Source organism: Cordyceps javanica, chromosome 3 (genome assembly GCF_051103115.1).
Source record: "Cordyceps javanica chromosome 3, complete sequence".
NCBI lineage: Eukaryota > Fungi > Ascomycota > Sordariomycetes > Hypocreales > Cordycipitaceae > Cordyceps > Cordyceps javanica.
In genome coordinates this window covers 3,045,400-3,064,438 of record NC_139297.1, presented here as the reverse complement: position 1 = coordinate 3,064,438, position 19,039 = coordinate 3,045,400, and the positions used below count along the sequence as shown (strand labels likewise).

Sequence of the window (19,039 nt, the reverse complement as noted above, 5' to 3'; positions counted from 1 at the left end):
CCGCGAGATAGAAAAAGCTACGCTGTACTTTGATAGCCGCCAGTTTCCTACGTAGGAGTGATTTGCCCCTTGTTGTTCAAAGGAGCCAAAGCTAGCACATCAACATGAAGGGATTACGGGGCAGTTGTTGTTTCTTGATCGGCTTCCTGGCGATCGAATGCGGGTTTAGGGACGGATAGGACGGCCCGCTGAGAGATGAAACGGCATGGGAAATGGAGAATGCACTTGTGAAGAGAATTGAAAGCGTGCGTCATCTATACCTACTTACGCGAGAAAACGCTGTTGAAGGATGAGGCTCAGCGGGTAGCAACGTCGAACCCCCAGCCACCGAGTTTATGTATTATTAGGCAAGCCCAGCCACCCGGGTCCGCTAAAAAAATCTAAAAAGACCTGTAGACAGCGAGTGCGTTGGCGCTGAGGGTCGCTAATAAAAGGCGCTGTAAAGACCCGCTAAACTGCGAAGTAAGGTAGAAACACCAGCCACTAGATTAGTGCTGCTACTACTCCGTACTACCGAGTAGTTGGATGACGATGCCGTTTAACCACATTGTCTTAGAGTATACTGTGTGATATCGGCAAATACCTAGACATGAAGAAACAAAATCAACACATCAACTCGTCTCTGACTCCGAGTTCAGTTTCTCGAATTTTTTATTTTCTTCTCGTATAGCAGTTTGCTTGTATAGGCCCCCTCTGCATAGGCCTTGCTGGTGACACTCTCTCGTACCACAACATTGAGTGGCTGGGAAGAGCATTCATAATCAAGGAACTAACAAGTCCGCAGGTTGGGCACCCTGGCTTCTGATCTTGGCGCGCCTGTGCCTGATATCGCAACGCCCAACGTTTCTTTTTTCTTCCTTTTTTTCTTTCCCTTTTCCTTTTCTGTCTTCCTTTCCTCCTCTTATTCTTGCATTCATCTCAACACTTCCTTGTCTTTGTCGCTCGTCCTTACCTCTCCTTCCATACACCCGCAGCAAACGAGAAAACAGAACTACATCCGACAGACGGCACTTGCAACCAGCAAACGACATCACCGGCCTGCACAAGGCAAACGACAACCCTGCAGTCGAATCCGCCGCCGGGTTGACAAACAGACCTAGACGCCTCACACAACAAACAAATTCACACATACCTAAACATGAGAATACCGTTCCGTATAGCAGCGGGAGCTTCGACCCTCGCCGTGACAGCTGCGCAAACCTGGAGCAAATGCAACCCACTACAGCAATGTACGATGCCCACATCCCTCCTCCCCTCCCGCCCAAAACACCTGCCTTGCTACACATACATAGAACTAACCACGCGCTACGCTTGCAGCTTCCTGCCCGCCCAACACAGCACTGGGCATGTCCATCGACGTCGACTTCACCAAGGGCTCCGTCAACTCGTTTGCGGCGCAGGGCGTCCCGACCTATGGCTCCGACGGCGCCTCCTTCACCGTGGCCGCCAGCGGCGACGCGCCGCAGCTCAACTCGCTCTTCTACATCATGTTCGGGCACGTCGAGATCACCATGAAAGCGGCGCCCGGGGCCGGCATCGTGTCGTCGGTCGTGCTCGAGTCCGACGACCTCGACGAGATCGACATGGAGTGGCTCGGCACCAACCCGGACGAGATGCAGTCCAACTACTTTGGCAAGGGCCGCACCACCGACTACAACCGCGGACAGTTTCACGCCGTCCAGGGCACGCAAGCCCGCTGGATCACCTACGCCGTCGACTGGACCCAGGACCGCATCGTCTGGACCGTTGACGGCAAGTCCGTCCGCGAGCTCAAGCAAGCCGACGCCGAGCGAGACCAGTACCCGCAGACCCCCATGCAGATCAAGGTCGGCGCGTGGGCCGGCGGCGACGCTTCCCGCAACCCGCCCGGCACCGTCGAGTGGGCGCGCGGGCCGACCGACTTCTCCAAGGGGCCCTTTGCCATGGCCGTCAAGTCGCTCCGCGTCACCGACTACTCCACCGGCAAGCAGTACCGCTACAAGGACACCTCGGGCTCCTGGCAGTCCATTGAGGCCGTTGGCGGCCAGGTCAACGGCAATGCTGGCGGCCACAAGAATGTGCCTGCCGTCACCGGCACCGCCCCGGCGCCGACCCGCGCAGCCGCCTCCGCCCCGGGCGTCCCCGTTGGCGGCATGGGCAAGGACGGCAGCCCCGCCACCAAAACGCAGACTGGCTGGCCCTGGGTCGGCACGAACCCGCCCACAGGCGGCAGCATCCCCAACGGCTGGTACATGACCTCCTCGGGCAAGATTATGCGCTCCGCCGCCGCCACCCTTGCCGGGCCCTCGCTGCTGCTGTCTGCTGCCTCGGCCGCTGTCGCCGTCGGCGCGGCCATCTTCATGGGCAGAGCCTTCTGAGACAAGATCGAGCGCCCCAACGTGATCGGGTGGACAGCCGACAAAAGATTGCATAATGATTGGCATTGATTTTTACGACCTACGTTCACGCATATATAGAAGTACATATTTTACAAGCATATATTATAGGGCTGGCTGAGCAATGAGCGATCCCTCAGACCGGGACGCCGGTTGCGCTTCGTCTTGATAACGCGCAAGGCATGGACGGACTGCATTTATAGATGGACATAGAATAGCCAAAACTCGCGACACAGCGCATAATTCACACAATGACTCGCTTTCAGACGAATAACAGTGGTTTATCAAGAGAGTTTTCAGTTTGGCAGCATTAGAACTAAAACTAAACGAAGCTATCGCAACCGAATTTTTACATGTTCCATATATAGCTTGCCTGTCCACCCTCTCCAGCAACAACGTAATGATTGCGCCAAGTAGAATACACCCATGCTTAGATAGCTGAATAGAAAGAGCTTGCAACCCCGCCTCCACTCATACGCTGTACTTGTATCGAAATGTTGTGAGCCATAGGTGGCCTTTTCTCGCCGTAAAACAAACGCCATTTTTGCTTCCCATTCCCCCGTGCAGCAAACTGTATCATCGTACAATCGCATTAGTCGCCGACTGGCGTCTAATATCCTTCTTCGTGCTCTTCCCGTGACTGTACTCCGCTCTGCACAAAGACGCCAAAACGAAAGAAAGAGAGATGAAACCCAAAAGACAACTCAGGGAAAAAAAAAATTGGGGGTAGGGAAAGGGGGATGAAAATAGACGAGAACAGAAATGCAAGAAAAATGAAAGAGGAATGAAAAATGCCAGTAGCAGTCCTGAGACTATACAGCTCAGTATTGTAGTGCAGATTCCTTCTTAAAATTCCCAGTCGTCAGTATCCTCAACAGACTTGATGGCCCACCGAAACTTGTCTCGTAGAGTCTTCGAGAAGAACTTCTCAATAGGAACGTCAAACTTCTTCGAAAAAACAACCGTGAGGCGAGGATCGATGTAGTTAATCTTGGAAGTACCCAAAGCGACTTCCTTGTTACCATCACGATCTTCAGCTTGCGTCTCCAACACCTTAACACGATCATCGAGTTTTTCCACGGCGGCGACCAATTTCTCAACAGTTGGGCCGCGTCCTTCAGCCTCAACCTTGTTCGTCTTGTTCTCTTTCTTGAACTTGGCCTCAAGGTCTTTGGCAGCCAGGAGACGCTCCTTGAGCTCCTTTTCTGGCAGTACCTTCTCCTTGTCCGCCTTACGCTTCTCGTTTTCCTTCTCGAACTTCTTCGTAATTTTAGTGCGCTGCTCTTCGACAAGGAATTGCTGGTGCTCCAGAATCCACTCCTTATCAATGTCCTCGTCAATTTGGAAGTAAGCAGCTCCCTTTTTCTTCTTCTGGCTCGGATCTATGTCGAGTATCATCATTTTCGTGCGCCACTGCTGATATCGCAGGCCCTTGATCCGGTCACCCAGCTTCTGCATCTGTTGCTCGTGGCCAGCACCAACTGAACGCTTGTGATTGCAAAGAATGGCAACCTCTCGGTTGCAATCGTTGTACAACTTGACCTTCTCCGCAATCGAGCCTTTGGAGCGAGGGTCTTTCTCCAGTTCTCGAAGAAGTCTGGACATGGTGAACGAAGCATTGTAGGTACGGAACACCTTGGCTGTGAGACCCTGCATGTAACTGTTCAAGTGCTTGTTCAGCTGAGAGGTGGTCAAGCGATCAAAAAGGTCATCTCCATCAGACTTTGGTGCCTTCTTGAACAGTTTCAGATTCTTGAAGACTTGGGCATCGACCTTGGCAGTCTCATTGTAGCGAATACTGTCCTTGCCCAGGAAATCAAAAGTCACGTTGTTTGGGGGCTCAAGCGTAATATGTTCGTACTTCAGCGAGCAGCAGCCTACGGTGTCGGCTTCATTCTCCGTATCCTTTTCGTTGCCTGCTCTCAGAGCTAGCTTGTCAATCAGGTACATGGCCGTGGCCCTTTGACGATCAGCCATGATTTCACTCTTGAGCTCCTTGGTGTAATCGCGGCGAATCTTGTCAATGTGCTTTTTCAATTCACGGGCCTTTTCGAACTTCTTGAAATCGCTCTGCCCCTTGACATCACTGGCGGCCCCCAGCATGACATACTTGTAGGCGCCATTGATGTTTTCTTGCCACATTGCAAGCCAGGTAGCCTTCTGGTCATGCTGGACTGCTTTCCACTTGTGGCCCTTGGGCGGTTCTGGAACTTTAGCCTGCTTGCCAATATTGATTGTAATCTGCTCGGGCCAGACTCGCGTCTTGACACGGCCAGTTTTGGGGTGCTCGCCTCGGCCACGGAACAAGCTCGGCGGTTCAACGCGAAAGTTGCCAACCTTCTGCTTTCTTCCGTCCCAAAGACAAGTTATGTATGGAGCCTCCAGCTTGTCCTTCTCAGCCTTGGCGGCTTCCTTCTCAGCCTTGGACAAGTTCTTGTTCTTTTTGGCCTCGGTCTTCGCTAGCCAGTGATCATAAAGTTTGGCAAAGTCGCATTTGTCCAAGCTCTTGATCGGTACCTTTTCACCAGCGGCGTTCTTCGCACCACCTGCCTTCTTGATGATTTCAGAGAAGTCATTGAAGAAGTTCTGTCGGAACGTAGGGTTCTCGAGATGGTGCGAGGACGCAGGCGTCATCATAGCAACCCAGAAGCTAGCCACCTCCTCGGCTTCAAGAGGCAGAGTGACCTCTTGACCATCATACTTAAGCTTGACGTGTTTCGGGAGAGGCTCATAGGGAGGAGCAAACAAAACACCGTTGTGCTCCAGTGTTTGCCACTTGATAGAGTCATCCTCAGGTTTGGGGGCATTCCACCACGCAAACTCCTCCTCGTCCTCCTCTTCTTCCTTAGCTGCCTTTTTCGTCTCTTTAGCGCCAGTAGATTTACGCTGCTTGGACGGCGCGGCAGCCTTGGCTTTCTTGGAAATTGGCACATCGGAATCAGACTCTTCCTTCTTTACCCCGTTCGACTTGCGCTTGGCGGCAACGCCATTCGATTGTCGCTTGTTCGCGGACGATCTTGCTAAAGGAGCATCATCGTCAGATTCGTCTTTGATGCTCTTCCTCGGCGTGGCCTTCTTCTTCGCATCTTTAGCACGAATAGCCTGAGCTTCCTTTGCCGCTGCATTCTCGATGGCTGCCTTCTTCTTAGCAAGGTTGCCAAGCGGAACATCATCATCGGAAGAGTCGATAACCGGCTTGCGGGGGGTGGACTTGTTGGGCTTTGATTTGCTAATAGGTGCGTCATCGGAATCAGACTGCACAACGTTCTTCGACTTCTGTCGCTTGGCCTGCGATACTCTTGTTAGAAAGGAAAATGGGGAGGAATCATCAGCTGGTAGGGTTCAACATACCAGTGGTGCACCGTCGCTATCTGAGTCATCCTTGTAGTCAATCTTTGTCATCGACGTGCGGGACTTGCGCTTGTTATTGAGCGGACCGTCGACCTCCATCGCGTCCGAGTTGTTACGACGGACGATGAGGCCTTCACCACCACGCGACGATTTGGGTACCGAGCGATCGAGTGCCTTATCCATCGACGCGGTGACCTTTGCGGCCGAAACTGTGCGAAAATTCTGATTAGTAGGCGCGTTCATAGCGACTGAGAAAGGGCAAGCGCAGGAGGGAGGCGAAAGAAGATTCTTCCGACGAGTCGCAAAGCGCAAAGGGCCCTAAAGAAAAGCACAAATTGCATCGAAATGAGGTTGAGAATTACACATACTGTTTCCATTTGGCCTAGAGAGAGGCATATCGTCGTCGGAGCTGCTGTACGCCATCTTTGTAGGAGCGCCTGGAGAGGAGGAAACTAGGGTGTGGTAATAGTTTGGCCTGGAGGACAGCTGCGAAACTGGTTGACAAGCGATTCTGTTGCAGGAAGCAAAAATTCCTTGAGTAAGACGGTGCAAGCCGACCCCTCCACGCCTAGTACAGGTGAAGAGGGAAGTATAATAAGCCACCTTTGACAGGAGTAGTGAAGAGTGTAAGGATTGAGTTTTGGTGAAGCCTGGAATCGAGTGAGATAGTGCTGCCAGGACCTGGCGCACCGGGCAGGCGCCGTTGGCAGAGTCAAGTCACGTGAGAAAGTAATCCCGCCAATTTGCCGGGAAAATAGCGACGTGAGCAAAACGAGCCCAGAGAATCCACCTCAACCACCCGAACCACGATTCTCCGTCCCCTTCGTCAATTGATCCGACAAGCGCGATCAATTGGGTCACCGCTCGTTTGAGATTTAATCCGACTTCTCGAACTTTGTCAAGATGCTGTCCAGAGCGGCCCGCCCTGCCGTCCGCGCCGCGGTCACCTCGACTCGGTAAGTTACGGAACTGCCTCAGTCAGGAAATTTGGGGGGATCAGAGCCCCGACGCAAGCTCCGACGAGCTCGGCCCAATGCAGCACTCGCGCCGCGAATAGCGCATGCCGCTCGAATACGAGCTCATTCAGAGCAGCTCGATCATACGAAAGCCCCGTCGACGAATGATTTTTATTTGCTGACGCGCTGCGAATAATGCAGAGTTGTCCCGGCCGGTCCCAGCAGCGCAGCTACCTATGCCACCCTCCGCGAAATCGAGGGCCGACTCAAGTCCATCAAGAACATCCAGAAGATCACCTCGACGATGAAGATTGTGGCTTCGACCAAGCTCACCCGCGCTACCCGCAGCATGAACGACTCCCGCACCTACGGTGAGACCTCCAACGAGGTCTTCAAGCAGGCCGAGACTGCTGCCCTTGAGGAGGGCGAGAAGAAGACTCTCGTCATCGTATGCTCCTCCGACAAGGGTCTTTGCGGTGGTATTCACTCCGGTATGAGCCGTTTCATCCGCCGACTTCAGGCCGAGGGTGAGAAGTTCGACCTGGCCATTGTTGGCGAGAAGTGCCGCGCACAGCTCTCCCGTACCAGCTCTGAGGATATCCAGCTGTCCTTTGCGGGTATCGGCAAGGATATTCCTACCTTTGCGGACGCGCAGGCCATCGCCGACCAGGTCATCATGCTGCCCAAGGAGTACACCGACGTCAAGATCCTGTACAACCGCTTTATCAACGCCACCAGCTACGAGCCTACCTTCATTGAGGCATTTTCCGAGGAGGCCATTCTCGCTTCCCGTATGTTTTTTTCTGTAGGACACGCTCATAATTGAATTTGAAAAGCTAATTTGATGGCAGCCAACATTTCTTCTTTCGAGGTGGACGAGGAGGTTCTCGAGAACCTTCGCGAGTACAGCCTTGCCAACTCCCTCTTCTGGGCTCTGGCTGAGGGTCACGCCTGCGAGCAGTCTGCCCGTCGCAATGCCATGGATGTAAGTTTGCTATCGACTCGCCATAAAAGGCATCACTCCATGTGCGCTATTTACTGACAATTGTACCCACAGAACGCTTCCAAGAACGCTGGTGAGATGATCGGCAAGTACCAGATTCTCTACAACCGCACCCGACAGGCCGTCATTACTGGCGAGCTTGTCGAAATTATTACTGGTGCTACTGCCTCGGAGGACATGTAAATGCTGGAGGTGCAATTATAACTTTGAAAAGATCCCCTTTGTACCAAACTTTAGAGGTCTCGCCCGCTATGGGGGTTCCCCGTGTATCAAAGCCTCAATAAATCCCTTAGTATATCACATTATCGCTTTTTCATCAGCTAGCAAAAAAATGCGACTTTTTCGATTGTAAAGACAGCAGGCGATTTGATGCTTGTTGACGATATAGACTATCATGGTGGAACGAGGAAGCTATCGCCTAACTAATTGTCGCCAATGTTAAAAAACAACGGGCACGCCAACCACGCTCTGAATGCGTAAAGAGATACAAGAACTTGAGCCTCTTCCGCTGACTCCAACTCCAAACAAACGCCGAGCCGTATATAGGTTATATGCACACTGCAATAGTGGGGGGAAAAGGGACGATAAAACATAGAAATACATGAATCAAACACAATGCATCCATAGCTGCCGCCTACAGCTCCGTGCTGCTGTCATTATCTTCCGCATAGCTCACGTTTCGAGCGCGACGACTCTTTGGCGTGAGCAGGTCGCGTCCCCCAGAACCGGTTGTGGCGTCGCCGATGTCCGGCGTAAAAGGGTTGCTCCTCTCGTACGCCGCCCGTATGTTAATAGCTTCCAGGTCCCATTTCTCGGCCGCGTGTGTGTATTTGGCCATGGCCTCGGCATATGCCTGCTTCTGCTCAGACGCCTGTGCCTCAAAGGGTGCACGAGTCTGCTCAGAGGCCTCCTTCCACATGCGCGAGGTCATGACACGAACTTCGTTGGGCATGGCCCGGGTCCGGCCTGATTTGCGGTTTTCTTCGCAGCGCCTACGTGCTTCGTCAAAGTACATCTTACTGAAGAGCAGGTACGCATTGCCAGCCACTTTGCCTGGCGGTACGGGCCGCTCCCCGATTCTTGACTGTACATAGCCCCAAGCGTCGATTTCATACGCATCTATGCGTGCTTGACGGGGATCTTTCGCGGCCTCTTTCCTTTTTTGTAGGAGTAAGGAGTCACGCGGCAGAATCAGCGGCGTGGGTACTTCGATCGGGCCCAGAATCTCTTGGAGGACCTCCGAGGCAGCTCGCAAGCCTGACAGGTAGGCGCCATGGACAGTTGCGGGGTGAGTTCCGATAGTATGCTCACCTGCGAAGAAGAGATTGCCTAGGGGTCTTGCCATGTTGTCGTAGTCCTCCGGCTGCATCTCCGGCGCTGCAGACGAATAGCTCCCTCTCGCAAAGGGGTCAGATCCCCAACGTGTCACTACGGCTTCCCGCGGATGCGGCACGTCCGGACCGAAGACGCTGCGTAAAGTTTCTGTGGCTTCACGGATCAAATCTTCGTTACTTGAGGATTCTGTGTCGAAGCCCGCATCCCCAGCCATCAAAGCAATAAGGCAAGGCATTCCCGTGGTGTTTGTAACGTTGAACCACTGAAAGAAACGTCCGCGGCTGCCGCGATATTCATGTTGCAACGTACTTTGCGGATCTGTGGCGTCTTTCAAAACTCCAAATATATGTCTATCCGAATCCCAAAACACCTGATCGTACACCATAACCACCTTGTTGAGTATGCCAAAGCCCAGCCTCTCTACCGCTTGAGACTTCCATTCAGGCAAAGGTGGATCAAATTCGATGTTGCCGTACTTCAAGACCCCAAGCGGAACGGTACATACAACGGAGTCGGCCTCTATCACTTTCCCGTCCTCACATTCAATATTCGCAGTTCCACAGAACGTGTCTGCTTGGTACCTAATGCGCCTCACGGGTGACTTGATTGTGATGTCCAAAGGGGTTGGACATCGGAGCAAGCCCCGCGCCACACTCTGATAGCCTCCAACAACCATTGTGTGGCTGCCTTCCCATTCATTCCCTGCGTCGATGTCCCATAGGCTAAGACTCAGATTATGCAGGTTTGTAGCATTGCTATATTCAAGATTGGCAATATGCCAATTGATAAGTCTGTGATCCAGTGCATTCAAATCGACAAACGACTTGTATTGAGAGATCGCGTCATCAAGCACGGATCCCAGAGTGGACTCAGGGTCACCCACTGCAGGACCTAGATCCAAGTCTTTTTCCATGTCAATACCTTGTTTTAGTGTCCATCCCATCGATGCCGCCTTTGCAGGGGCTTTAGAGGTGGAGGGCACGCCGGGTTCGGTATAGATCCGTCCTGTCAATTTGTCTGATGACAGTGGTACCATTGGGACAGCATCGCCCGCATTTCGTTGCAGTGACATTTTATCACTGCCTTGATTCGCAACCAACTCTTCGATTTGAGCGATGCTTTTAGACCCATCTATTGGGCTATCTTTGCCTTCATTCAGTAGATCACGATTGCCTTGTATCAACCCAGCCGCCACCATTTTGTATTTGTGCTCGCTGACACGGTCGAGGCAATCGTTGTACAGTTTTTCGATGAGCTGATCACGTTCAGCGTCGACCGGTCTTCCATCACTATCATAGATTGTGGTTTCTGCTTTGAGGGCATGATAAGGCAAACATAGCTGGCCACGTACTAGAACGTTGATGGGATTGCCGCGGTCGAACCCAGTGATGATCATTCCACCCATTTCCGCCGTGCATCGTTTGTTGTGAAACCCATCCATGGGCGGCTTGGGTTGACTCTTGAATTGCCGGGAATATACTCGACCTCCAACCCGGCCTCTCCCCTCGATGAGCAGGACTTTTGGTACGTCTTCACCGAGGTCGTGAAATCGATTCGCATATTGCTTGAACAATCCTTCTAATTGTCTAGCGCATGACAAGCCCGAGATTCCGGCCCCTACTACCGCAATTGTTCTCCTTTTCCAGGTCTGTCTTTGATGTTTCGCCTTTGCAGCAACCCGTCCCAGGTCGAGACATCCAAAGTTGATGTATCCGCGCCGGACAAGCCAATCATAGCAGACATTGGCTGCATCAAACCAACGCGCATTGGCGCATCCTACCGCTTCTTCCCTCGTGATCCCTTGCCAGGGCTTTTCCAGCCAGAGGCGTAGTATACTATTTCGCACATTCAGATACGTTGTTACCTGAGCTGGGGATATGTGATATCGCAGTAGAAGATATTCCTCTGGGTGGAGAGCATATGGGTTCAGCCGCGAATTTTCTGCCGCAATGATGCACTCAGTTGCATACTGCGACGAGGGCATATTTTTAGGAATGGATGATTTAGGCTGAACGATAAAGTCAAGCCGGTCGCCATCGTGTGAGTAGCTGCGCTGCAGTGTCGAGGGGATCGAAAGATCGGAGAACCGTTTTCTTGGGGTATCATTATCAGCCGGCGTCGTCGCTTTACTAGAGAAGGATGATTGGCGAGATGAGAGATCAGACATCTCAGAGGCGAAGGATTCCGTCGCGCCAATATTAAGGGACGCCATGGGTGTTTCGCAGTCCGGCTTTTCAAGTTTTATTTTACTATAGAACTGTCAGATCATCGACAGCCAATGCGAAACACCGTACGTCGAAAATGGCTTACCTGGACGCTTGGCTGTCTGAGGGTGGGCTGAAGGCATCTAGCTCCATTTTTCTATTTTCTATCCCCGTCGTAGTCTCAGCTAAAGAAACGGATCCATATGATATATTCTGAGTAGTTGTCGTTGGCTCTTGAATCTGCGAGCTGACAGCCGGCATGCTGTCTTGGGTCTGAGTTGATGTGGCAGCGTTGCTGAGCACTGGTAGTGAACTGAACGGTGAAGTTGCGCCGGCTCGCTGAAGAGAATCGAGTTCATTTCTCGCATTATACTGGGTATGAACATCTGCTTCCATTTTGGCGCCAGTAAGACATGATATCGGGCGAGCCAAGTAGGTGCAGATGCGGCTGATATATCAGCACACGCTTGTGGGCCAGCGATCCTGAGTGTTCGGATGTGAGAGTCGCCGAGCAGGGATACGATAGGGCGCTTGGTATGAACATGTAGCGAAAGACCTGGAGAACTTGATACTGATATTTTGCACACAGGTCAGCCACTATGCAGTCTCACTCTGGCTCATATGTAAGCCGATCTAATGTCACTCACTCGGTACGACCTTGCCAGATATAGTCGGATTCGAACACTAGCCTCTCGGGACAAGCGATTGTGCCATCGATCTAGAGCCCGCGGCCCGCTTGTGGGAAAATCTCATGTAAACGCCTCAAATCTCTTCTTTCAAGGACACATAGAGATGGGCTCCCGGAATTACAGCGTCCATGAAGCCCCTCAGGTCGCCGAAACTACTGTCAAGCGCCGAGTCACGTGCAGGGGTATCGTCAAATCATACCTGCCATGACTGTGGGGCGGCTCACCAATCTTGCCGTTTCGAGCTTTGTAGCATGAACGCAGCCTGGGTTAGAGCAACCATTAACAACTTTCTATCGAATTATTCCAGCGTCAGGTGGTATCAGTGAGCGTCAAGCAACGAGTCTACGGAGCCCAGAAGGCGATATTCTGCTGCGATATGTGACCAGCCCAGTGATGGCGATTCCAAGGCAGTCAGTCGGCGGGAACCCGTCTAAATCTCAACAATGTCAATGATGATTGGTATTTGATTGCTATGCTTACTATACATATTAATGGGCTTCAAGGCGAGGAAGCAGGTTGGTCTTCCTCCTTGGCGTATGATGCCTTCTCAATCGCGGCGTCCATCATCCGGTTGCCGCTAATTATTGAGGTCGTGCAAATGACAATATTTCGTCGCTCTGCCCACCCTTGTTAACATTGTTTCTCTTGTAGGAGTGTCATCATGGGGTTCTCACCTTCTTCTTGCTTGGCTATGAATCGCAGCGCAGCAATCTCAGTAAAAGTTATGCCTCCAATGAAAACCACAAACGTCGTCTGCTTATTTCCGCCCCCAGAGAGGAGAGCCCGTGCTTTCACAGCTTTATCTTCCCCTTTCTGAATCTCGTAAAAAGTCTCGCCTCGAGCGTGCTTTACAGCCTCATCGAAGCCGTGCCAGCCCTGAGAACCACCGGCTGGCAGCGCGTTACCAGCGTTGGGCGCGCTATTGCCTCTTGTAATGGATTGCAGATACGGCTTCTGCAGAATGCACTGCACGAGCCGTATAGATAGCGGGGCGTATCCGCTATACACATATGCAATATCGTTGGGGTCATCTTCCTTGACTTCATCAACTATTAAGCGGAGCTGCTTCCGCAGATAAGTGTAATTTGTTTTCGTGCCAGTAGTACCGGTGTTTGCTGTCATGGGTATCATTCCCGCTAAAGGAGATGAACGAGAAAGAAAGAGCTGCAGCTTTTCCAGGTTGTTGAGGGTGAGCATGTGTTGGTAGCCGTAACCTTGCAAGATAAGGCGCTTGAATTGATCAAAGTCTTTCGGTTTGATGCCACCTGATATGCAAGAGTATACGCAAAGCAGTCGCAACGTTTCACGAATGGGCGCCTCCCTGGCTATGAGCTCCTCAATACCATCGAGCTGAGAGGACGGGTCAGCTCCAGCAGCAAGATTTTGCTGTACCTCTAGTAAGCCGACGAACTGGTCGCTCTTGGTGTGTTTTATAATTTCCTCCGCAAGACCCGTGTGGAGCCGAACACTTTGATGCTCTTGCTGGTATCCAGGCAATTGAGTTACAAAATCCTTGAGCTCGGCAAGGGTCTTGGTCTTGTGCTTTGCTTCATAATCGCTCTGCACCTGCTGCAGCCGCCGAGCAACTTTATTTAGTTGATTTCCGACAACCGCAAAATTAGAATCGCGAAGCTCTCCATACAGCTTGTCGCTGCCGTCCAGCACGATGTTGCGCTTTCTGTTTTGAGAAGCATTGGATGACTGCGCTCCCGGTCCCACGATTGTGGTGTCTGCCTTGGTCTGATTATGTCGGATCTCGAACAGCTCATCGATCAAGCCTTCGTATGTTAACTGGGTCAGAAGCGGCGTGACGAAATCAACTTCGCGATCGATAAGAATGACACTATCGTTGGTCATGCTCGGTGTTAATCTGGCGCGTCTGGTATCATCGCCAACTTGACCCGCCAATGCTTCTTGGCGCATACGAATCAATAGATCAGCCACCTTCCTCGCGTTATCACCCTTGCCAGTGATTCTGGGGAAAAGACCGTGGACATGCTGAATGTCCATGAGCGCTTTGGCTAGCAGGTAATTTGGTGTGACGTCTTTGTGGAGGTAGAGGTCTCGGAAAGCATCTTCGAGCTCGAGGGACAAGATATCTTTGTCTAAGGGAAAGAATGAGAGGGGGATTTCGGAAACATTGACGTCGCCGAGGACGCCAGCTTCTTCAAATATTTGATCGGAAACCAAAGTGCGACGCGGAACCCAGCAGACGTGAAATTCATGAGTGCTTTGGCTTTCTCGTTGGACTCGTTTGATTTGCTCTGTTGAAATGATAGTCAGTTCAGACTTTCTAATAGAATATGCTCAATGGTCGGTCATACTAGCGATGGCATCAGCTTGCCGAGCGCATTCGCCTCGAGCGATGAAGACAACATTGTGCTGGCTGGCGTCGACGTTGTTGTTTTCCAAGATGAAGAATTTGTCGACCCCGTACTCCTGAAGCGTAGCGACCTTCACAATGAGACCGACAGGACCTACCAAGCTGCGATCGAAGACCAGATTTTTCTTGCCACGGACCTGCAACGCCGACGGTTAGCTATTCCAGTGACGGACTCAACATTGGCCAGAACAGTGCAGGGTCGGATCAGCCATACGCCTTCGAGAAGGTAGAGCAAATCCTTGCGAGCTTTGCCGCGAACTTGCTCAGTATTGAACTCGGGTCGGGGCGCCATGACAGCTCACCGCGATCGTTGGCGGCACTTTGAATGAGCTAGGCGGCAGTCTGGCTTGGTTGAAAGAAGGTCGGAGAGCCGCCCAGCTTCGCGATTAGCGGGCGGTGAGGCTTGGAGCTACGCGGGCTGGCGGGGTGGCTACCCCAGTAGGCACCTAGTAGAGAGTGAGAGGTCACCCCACCAGACGTCATTCTGAGTGGAAGAGGCATCTACATATTTGTCCAAGAATTACTTCGTATTTTCTCAGATTGAAATGAGATATGTACATTCAAAATTTTTGTGGATTTCTCATTAGTTTTCTAATGTATGATGTAATATACAGGCTGCGCTAATAGATCGCTGCCTGGTGGTGTTGGCCTGCCTCATCGGTGCGCGAACCATAGATGGCAAACGTTGTTCATCTAGGCGAAGCTACGGGCACCCGACGTTTGTATGCAAAATAATGGACCAAGATGCGATATTTGAATAGATAAAATGCTTCAAGTGCCTTTGGTAGTCATAAATCGTGGAAGGGGAATCAAACGGGAAATTTAGACGCGATAGCTTGCGGCGCTCCGGCTCAAACGCTGTTATCGTGGTAGACAAAATCAATGTCCCGAGGGCGTCGACGGTTGCCTATGACGAAATGATCGTTGTCTGGGGGTCTCTCGTCTTTCGAATTACTTGTCAACATGCTCTGGATGCTCATGCAGACACTCTCTGCGCTTTGAACCGGGCTCCAACCCTGGTTGCCCAGCAAGTCGAGGCAAATGATGCCGTTCGAGTATATGTGTGGGTGCATCGGGATGTTGCGGTCTGGTCCTAATTCAAAGGTGGCCTCGGGAGGCTCTGTGAAGAAACCATCAATTACTGTCGTAAATTTTCTTGGACTGCGCGTGCAAGTAGAGACCTACCGATGGGGTACGAGTCACTAAAGACAATCTTGAGTCTGAATGTCTGGTCACGATAGAGAGGGTTGCCGTCAAGCACACGGATATCAAATTGCCACTCTCGCATATCCTCGCCCGATATCAGATCGATGCCTGGCGGCAGTCCCTGCTTTGCGATCTTTCGTAGCGTGGTTAGCTGGAGCGCACGGGTCTAACGATGAAAATGTAGATATCAGGACGGATACCTTTTGGCGCTCCTTGGCCACTCGGTTTGCTCGCAGCGATGCCATGGCGATGAGCTATGAGAAGAGACCGATCCGGTATGTATGAAATGAGGTTGCTATGAGCGAGCGAAGAAAGGTGGGCGATGGCTGTGCAGTATGAGAGACCAACAGGCGGCAGCAGTGTGAAGTGGCCAAGAACGGCGGGTGGGCGGGTTTTATCATTCGCATGTCGCAGCGCGGTGGGTCACCACGGCCATACCGCAAATGGGTGCTACAGAAGGACTACAACAGGTAAGTAGAGTAGTTCAATGCGCAAAAGGTGCAAGATACAGAGTTGTATTCTTTCGGCCGTACACATCATCGTATTTCAAACGCAGAAGACGGGTAAGAAGCTTGGAGAGCGGCGGGGGCGGGGGCTCTGGGAGACGAAGTTGGGTGGTGCCGGTGACGGGAGATTACACCATTGAAAGACCGTTTTTAATCCCCTGCCTGCCTTGTTAAATCATGAGCGGGTAAGGTATCGTGATAGACGGATGCGTAAAACGCGGCATTGGGTCAGGTTATAGCGCCGCAGGACAGGACAACGATGCCTTGCTGTTCAGCCTCACTTTTGGCAATAGTTTGGCGCCGAGGCTGTGGCTGGGCAAACTCGTCCGCACCATGCTCTTCAGCTACTGACAACTAGCAAAACGGCATGGCGTAGGCGGAACAGAGATACATGGAGCAGGCACAACCACGGACAGTAAATTCCAACGATTAAAACTCTGTAGCTATCTAGGTACCTACTAATGGTGAGGCCGACTGTTGCTCAGCCACAGGCAAGGTCCGCGAGGCCGCCCTGTCCCGCTCCACACGAATAACCCAGCCGCCATACGGAGGCCCAGAGTTCAAGGGCCCTCTCGGAGGAATGACATTTGTTGGTTTGCTGAGCCACCACGGCTATGCCGGAGTAGTGGGATTAAAGTTGCAAGGTAAGTAGTTCTCGGGATGGCTGAGCCAAGTGGATGCTCAATCGCACGAGATGAATCAATGCCCAGCCGCAGAAGGTCCCTGTATTGGTTGCCGATGTTGAACATTTCTTGCGCATGTACCTGGCCACACATTTCTATGTACCACTCATCTATGTATTTGAGCCTCTAGAGACTGTGACGACCGCTCTCGAGCTTTCTATAATTTTCTTCGAGTAAAAACTAACAGAAGCTTGCCGACTTGGAGAGCTGGGCAACTGGGTACTTGACGCCTGTACCAACTCACTGAACCCGTCGAGCTGCAGCACATGTTTGCCCAAGAGGGGCTGGGCGGCTGAGCAGGCCAGTCCAAGGAGGGGCAATTCCCTGTGACACTCACCAGGAACCTTGTACTTACTTATCCTCTGACCCTCCCAACCCTTTTCAACTCTATCCTGGAAAGCTCTTTTTTTTGTTTCTTTGTACTTTGGCCTGTCTGTACACGAGAGAATCAGTCTGAAACACTGTCGCCCCCTCTTCGCTTCTACTGGTACACTCTACGAAAAAACCTCTTGCCAGCCGTACAACACCTACTAGTCAGCCTCCAGGCTGGACCTCGCAGTCGCAACCCCTCCTCAGCCGATTTCTTGATACCCCGCCACAACACCAAGTCAAACAACCACGAGAAAATGAGTTGTACGTTGCCCTCTATGCTGCTCACGCTGAAGATGCTATATCGCGCTTCCAAACAGGCCAAGGGCGCACTATGCGCTTGAATGCGCGCGCCGCCTACGTGCCCTGGCTTACCCTGAAACCGTCTGCTGACCAGACTGCAATGAATAGTCGCCGGCATGCTACACAAGCTGGGCGGCCAGCCCGAAAGCTACGAGAAAAAGTACATCCCTCGAAGCCCTCTCGAAATCTGGCAGCCAGTACTCTAACACGCATTCTTCAAGATCGAAATACAAGTTTGGCAAGACTCTCGGCGCCGGAACTTATGGCGTCGTCCGCGAGGCTACTGGCCCCAATGGCAAGGTCGCCATCAAGATTATTCTCAAGAAGAATGTCAAGGGCCACGAATTGATGGTCTATGATGAGCTGCACATGCTCAAGCTACTTAATCACCCCCACATTGTCAAGTTTATCGATTGGTTCGAGTCCAAGGTACGCCACCTCATCGACTTCGATCGAAAATGTACAATCTAACCCCGCCACAGGACAAGTTCTACATTGTCACCCAGCTTGCGATCGGCGGCGAGTTGTTCGACCGTATCTGCGACCATGGCAGATTCACAGAGAAGGATGCGTCCCAGACCATCAAACAAGTCCTTTCAGCGGTCGACTACATGCATAGTAACCAAGTCGTCCATCGAGGTATGTTGCAGGACGAGTCAAAACATGGCATGGCACTCCTCTTTGACGTACGGGCTAACAACTCCCTCCAGATCTGAAACCCGAGAACCTGTTGTATGTGACTAAAGATCCAGATTCCGACCTGGTGCTCGCCGATTTTGGTATCGCAAAGGAGCTCGACAACAAGCAGGAGAATCTTCAGACTATGGCTGGCTCGTTTGGCTATGCCGCCCCCGAGGTCATGAACAGAGAGGGACACGGCAAGCCCGTTGATATGTGGTCCCTGGGTGTCATCACATATACGCTTCTCTGCGGCTATTCGCCATTCCGCAGCGAGAACCTTACAGATTTGCTCGAGGAGTGCACCCAGAACCCTGTCATCTTCCATGACAGATACTGGAAGGATGTGAGCGAGGATGCCAAGGATTTTATTCGATGCCTCATTGTCCCCAACCCCGACGATCGGGCCACAAGCCAAGTAAGCTCTCTCTTTCCTCTTCGGCCGACTACGTCTCGTCGCTCGCCAGTTCTCTGCTCATCATTTACTGACCCGCCTTTTTCAGGAAGCCTTGAAGCACATTTGGCTGAGCGGCCAAAACGCTACCGAGCACGATTTGCTTCCCGAGCTGCGCCGCGCCAAGGAGGCGCGCGCCAAGCTCAGGAAGGCCATCCTCGCCATCCAGCTCCAGAAGCGCATCGCCCGCCTCCGCCACGAGGCCGACGAAGACGACGACAATGACCTGCAGGATGCCGCCCAGAATGTCGAGACAAGCGGCCTCGCCAAGGCCTTCTCGGGCGTCAGTGTGTCGAGCGGCAGCAGCAGTGGCGAGACCAAGAAGCCTTCCCTCAAGGACACCGTCAGGAGCGGGGCCGTCTTCCGCGAGGTCGTCCTCGCCAAGGTCCGCGAGGAAAAGGCAAAGAAGGAGGCTGCCCTGCAGACGGACGAGGATCTTGTCCAAGAGGCCCGCCGTCGCAGCTTCAACACGCAAAACTCCTGATCTGGCAGGTGGAGAGAGCGCGAGGGGTGAGCATCCAAACGCAAATGTTTGGGTCATTTA

The 19,039-nt window shown here is 52.3% G+C and overlaps 7 protein-coding genes across 7 annotated transcripts; 3 read left to right on the top strand and 4 right to left on the bottom strand.

Moving 5' to 3' along the window:
* Nucleotides 1–1,138: 1,138 nt before the first annotated feature.
* On the top strand, nt 1,139–2,357 carry V2A60_005126 (concanavalin A-like lectin/glucanase domain-containing protein; the record flags this gene model as incomplete). Its single annotated transcript, XM_083256439.1, has 2 exons — nt 1,139–1,229; nt 1,318–2,357. The coding sequence occupies 2 exons, from the start codon at nt 1,139–1,141 to the stop codon at nt 2,355–2,357; spliced, it is 1,131 nt and encodes a 376-aa protein (XP_083112565.1).
* An 864-nt stretch (nt 2,358–3,221) lies between these two features.
* Nucleotides 3,222–6,149, bottom strand: V2A60_005125 (DNA topoisomerase 1; the record flags this gene model as incomplete). The annotated part of the gene is made up of 3 exons (XM_083256438.1): nt 3,222–5,663; nt 5,727–5,935; nt 6,095–6,149. The coding sequence occupies 3 exons, from the start codon at nt 6,147–6,149 to the stop codon at nt 3,222–3,224; spliced, it is 2,706 nt and encodes a 901-aa protein (XP_083112564.1).
* Nucleotides 6,150–6,629: 480 nt separating this feature from the next.
* Nucleotides 6,630–7,868, top strand: V2A60_005124 (F1F0 ATP synthase subunit gamma; the record flags this gene model as incomplete). The annotated part of the gene is made up of 4 exons (XM_083256437.1): nt 6,630–6,682; nt 6,884–7,473; nt 7,534–7,667; nt 7,740–7,868. The coding sequence occupies 4 exons, from the start codon at nt 6,630–6,632 to the stop codon at nt 7,866–7,868; spliced, it is 906 nt and encodes a 301-aa protein (XP_083112563.1).
* A 451-nt stretch (nt 7,869–8,319) lies between these two features.
* Nucleotides 8,320–10,425, bottom strand: V2A60_005123 (HMG-box domain-containing protein; the record flags this gene model as incomplete). The annotated part of the gene is made up of 1 exon (XM_083256436.1): nt 8,320–10,425. One exon carries the CDS (start codon nt 10,423–10,425, stop codon nt 8,320–8,322), a length of 2,106 nt encoding a protein of 701 aa, XP_083112562.1.
* A 1,986-nt stretch (nt 10,426–12,411) lies between these two features.
* Nucleotides 12,412–14,588, bottom strand: V2A60_005122 (Sec1-like protein; the record flags this gene model as incomplete). Its single annotated transcript, XM_083256435.1, has 4 exons — nt 12,412–12,530; nt 12,588–14,177; nt 14,238–14,433; nt 14,511–14,588. 4 exons carry the CDS (start codon nt 14,586–14,588, stop codon nt 12,412–12,414), a joined length of 1,983 nt encoding a protein of 660 aa, XP_083112561.1.
* A 559-nt stretch (nt 14,589–15,147) lies between these two features.
* Nucleotides 15,148–15,747, bottom strand: V2A60_005121 (ubiquitin-conjugating enzyme/RWD-like protein; the record flags this gene model as incomplete). The annotated part of the gene is made up of 3 exons (XM_083256434.1): nt 15,148–15,416; nt 15,482–15,635; nt 15,703–15,747. 3 exons carry the CDS (start codon nt 15,745–15,747, stop codon nt 15,148–15,150), a joined length of 468 nt encoding a protein of 155 aa, XP_083112560.1.
* Nucleotides 15,748–17,317: 1,570 nt separating this feature from the next.
* On the top strand, nt 17,318–18,979 carry V2A60_005120 (calmodulin-dependent protein kinase CMK2; the record flags this gene model as incomplete). Its single annotated transcript, XM_083256433.1, has 6 exons — nt 17,318–17,324; nt 17,472–17,523; nt 17,585–17,792; nt 17,846–18,002; nt 18,074–18,459; nt 18,545–18,979. 6 exons carry the CDS (start codon nt 17,318–17,320, stop codon nt 18,977–18,979), a joined length of 1,245 nt encoding a protein of 414 aa, XP_083112559.1.
* Between the last annotated feature and the right edge of the window lie 60 nt (nt 18,980–19,039).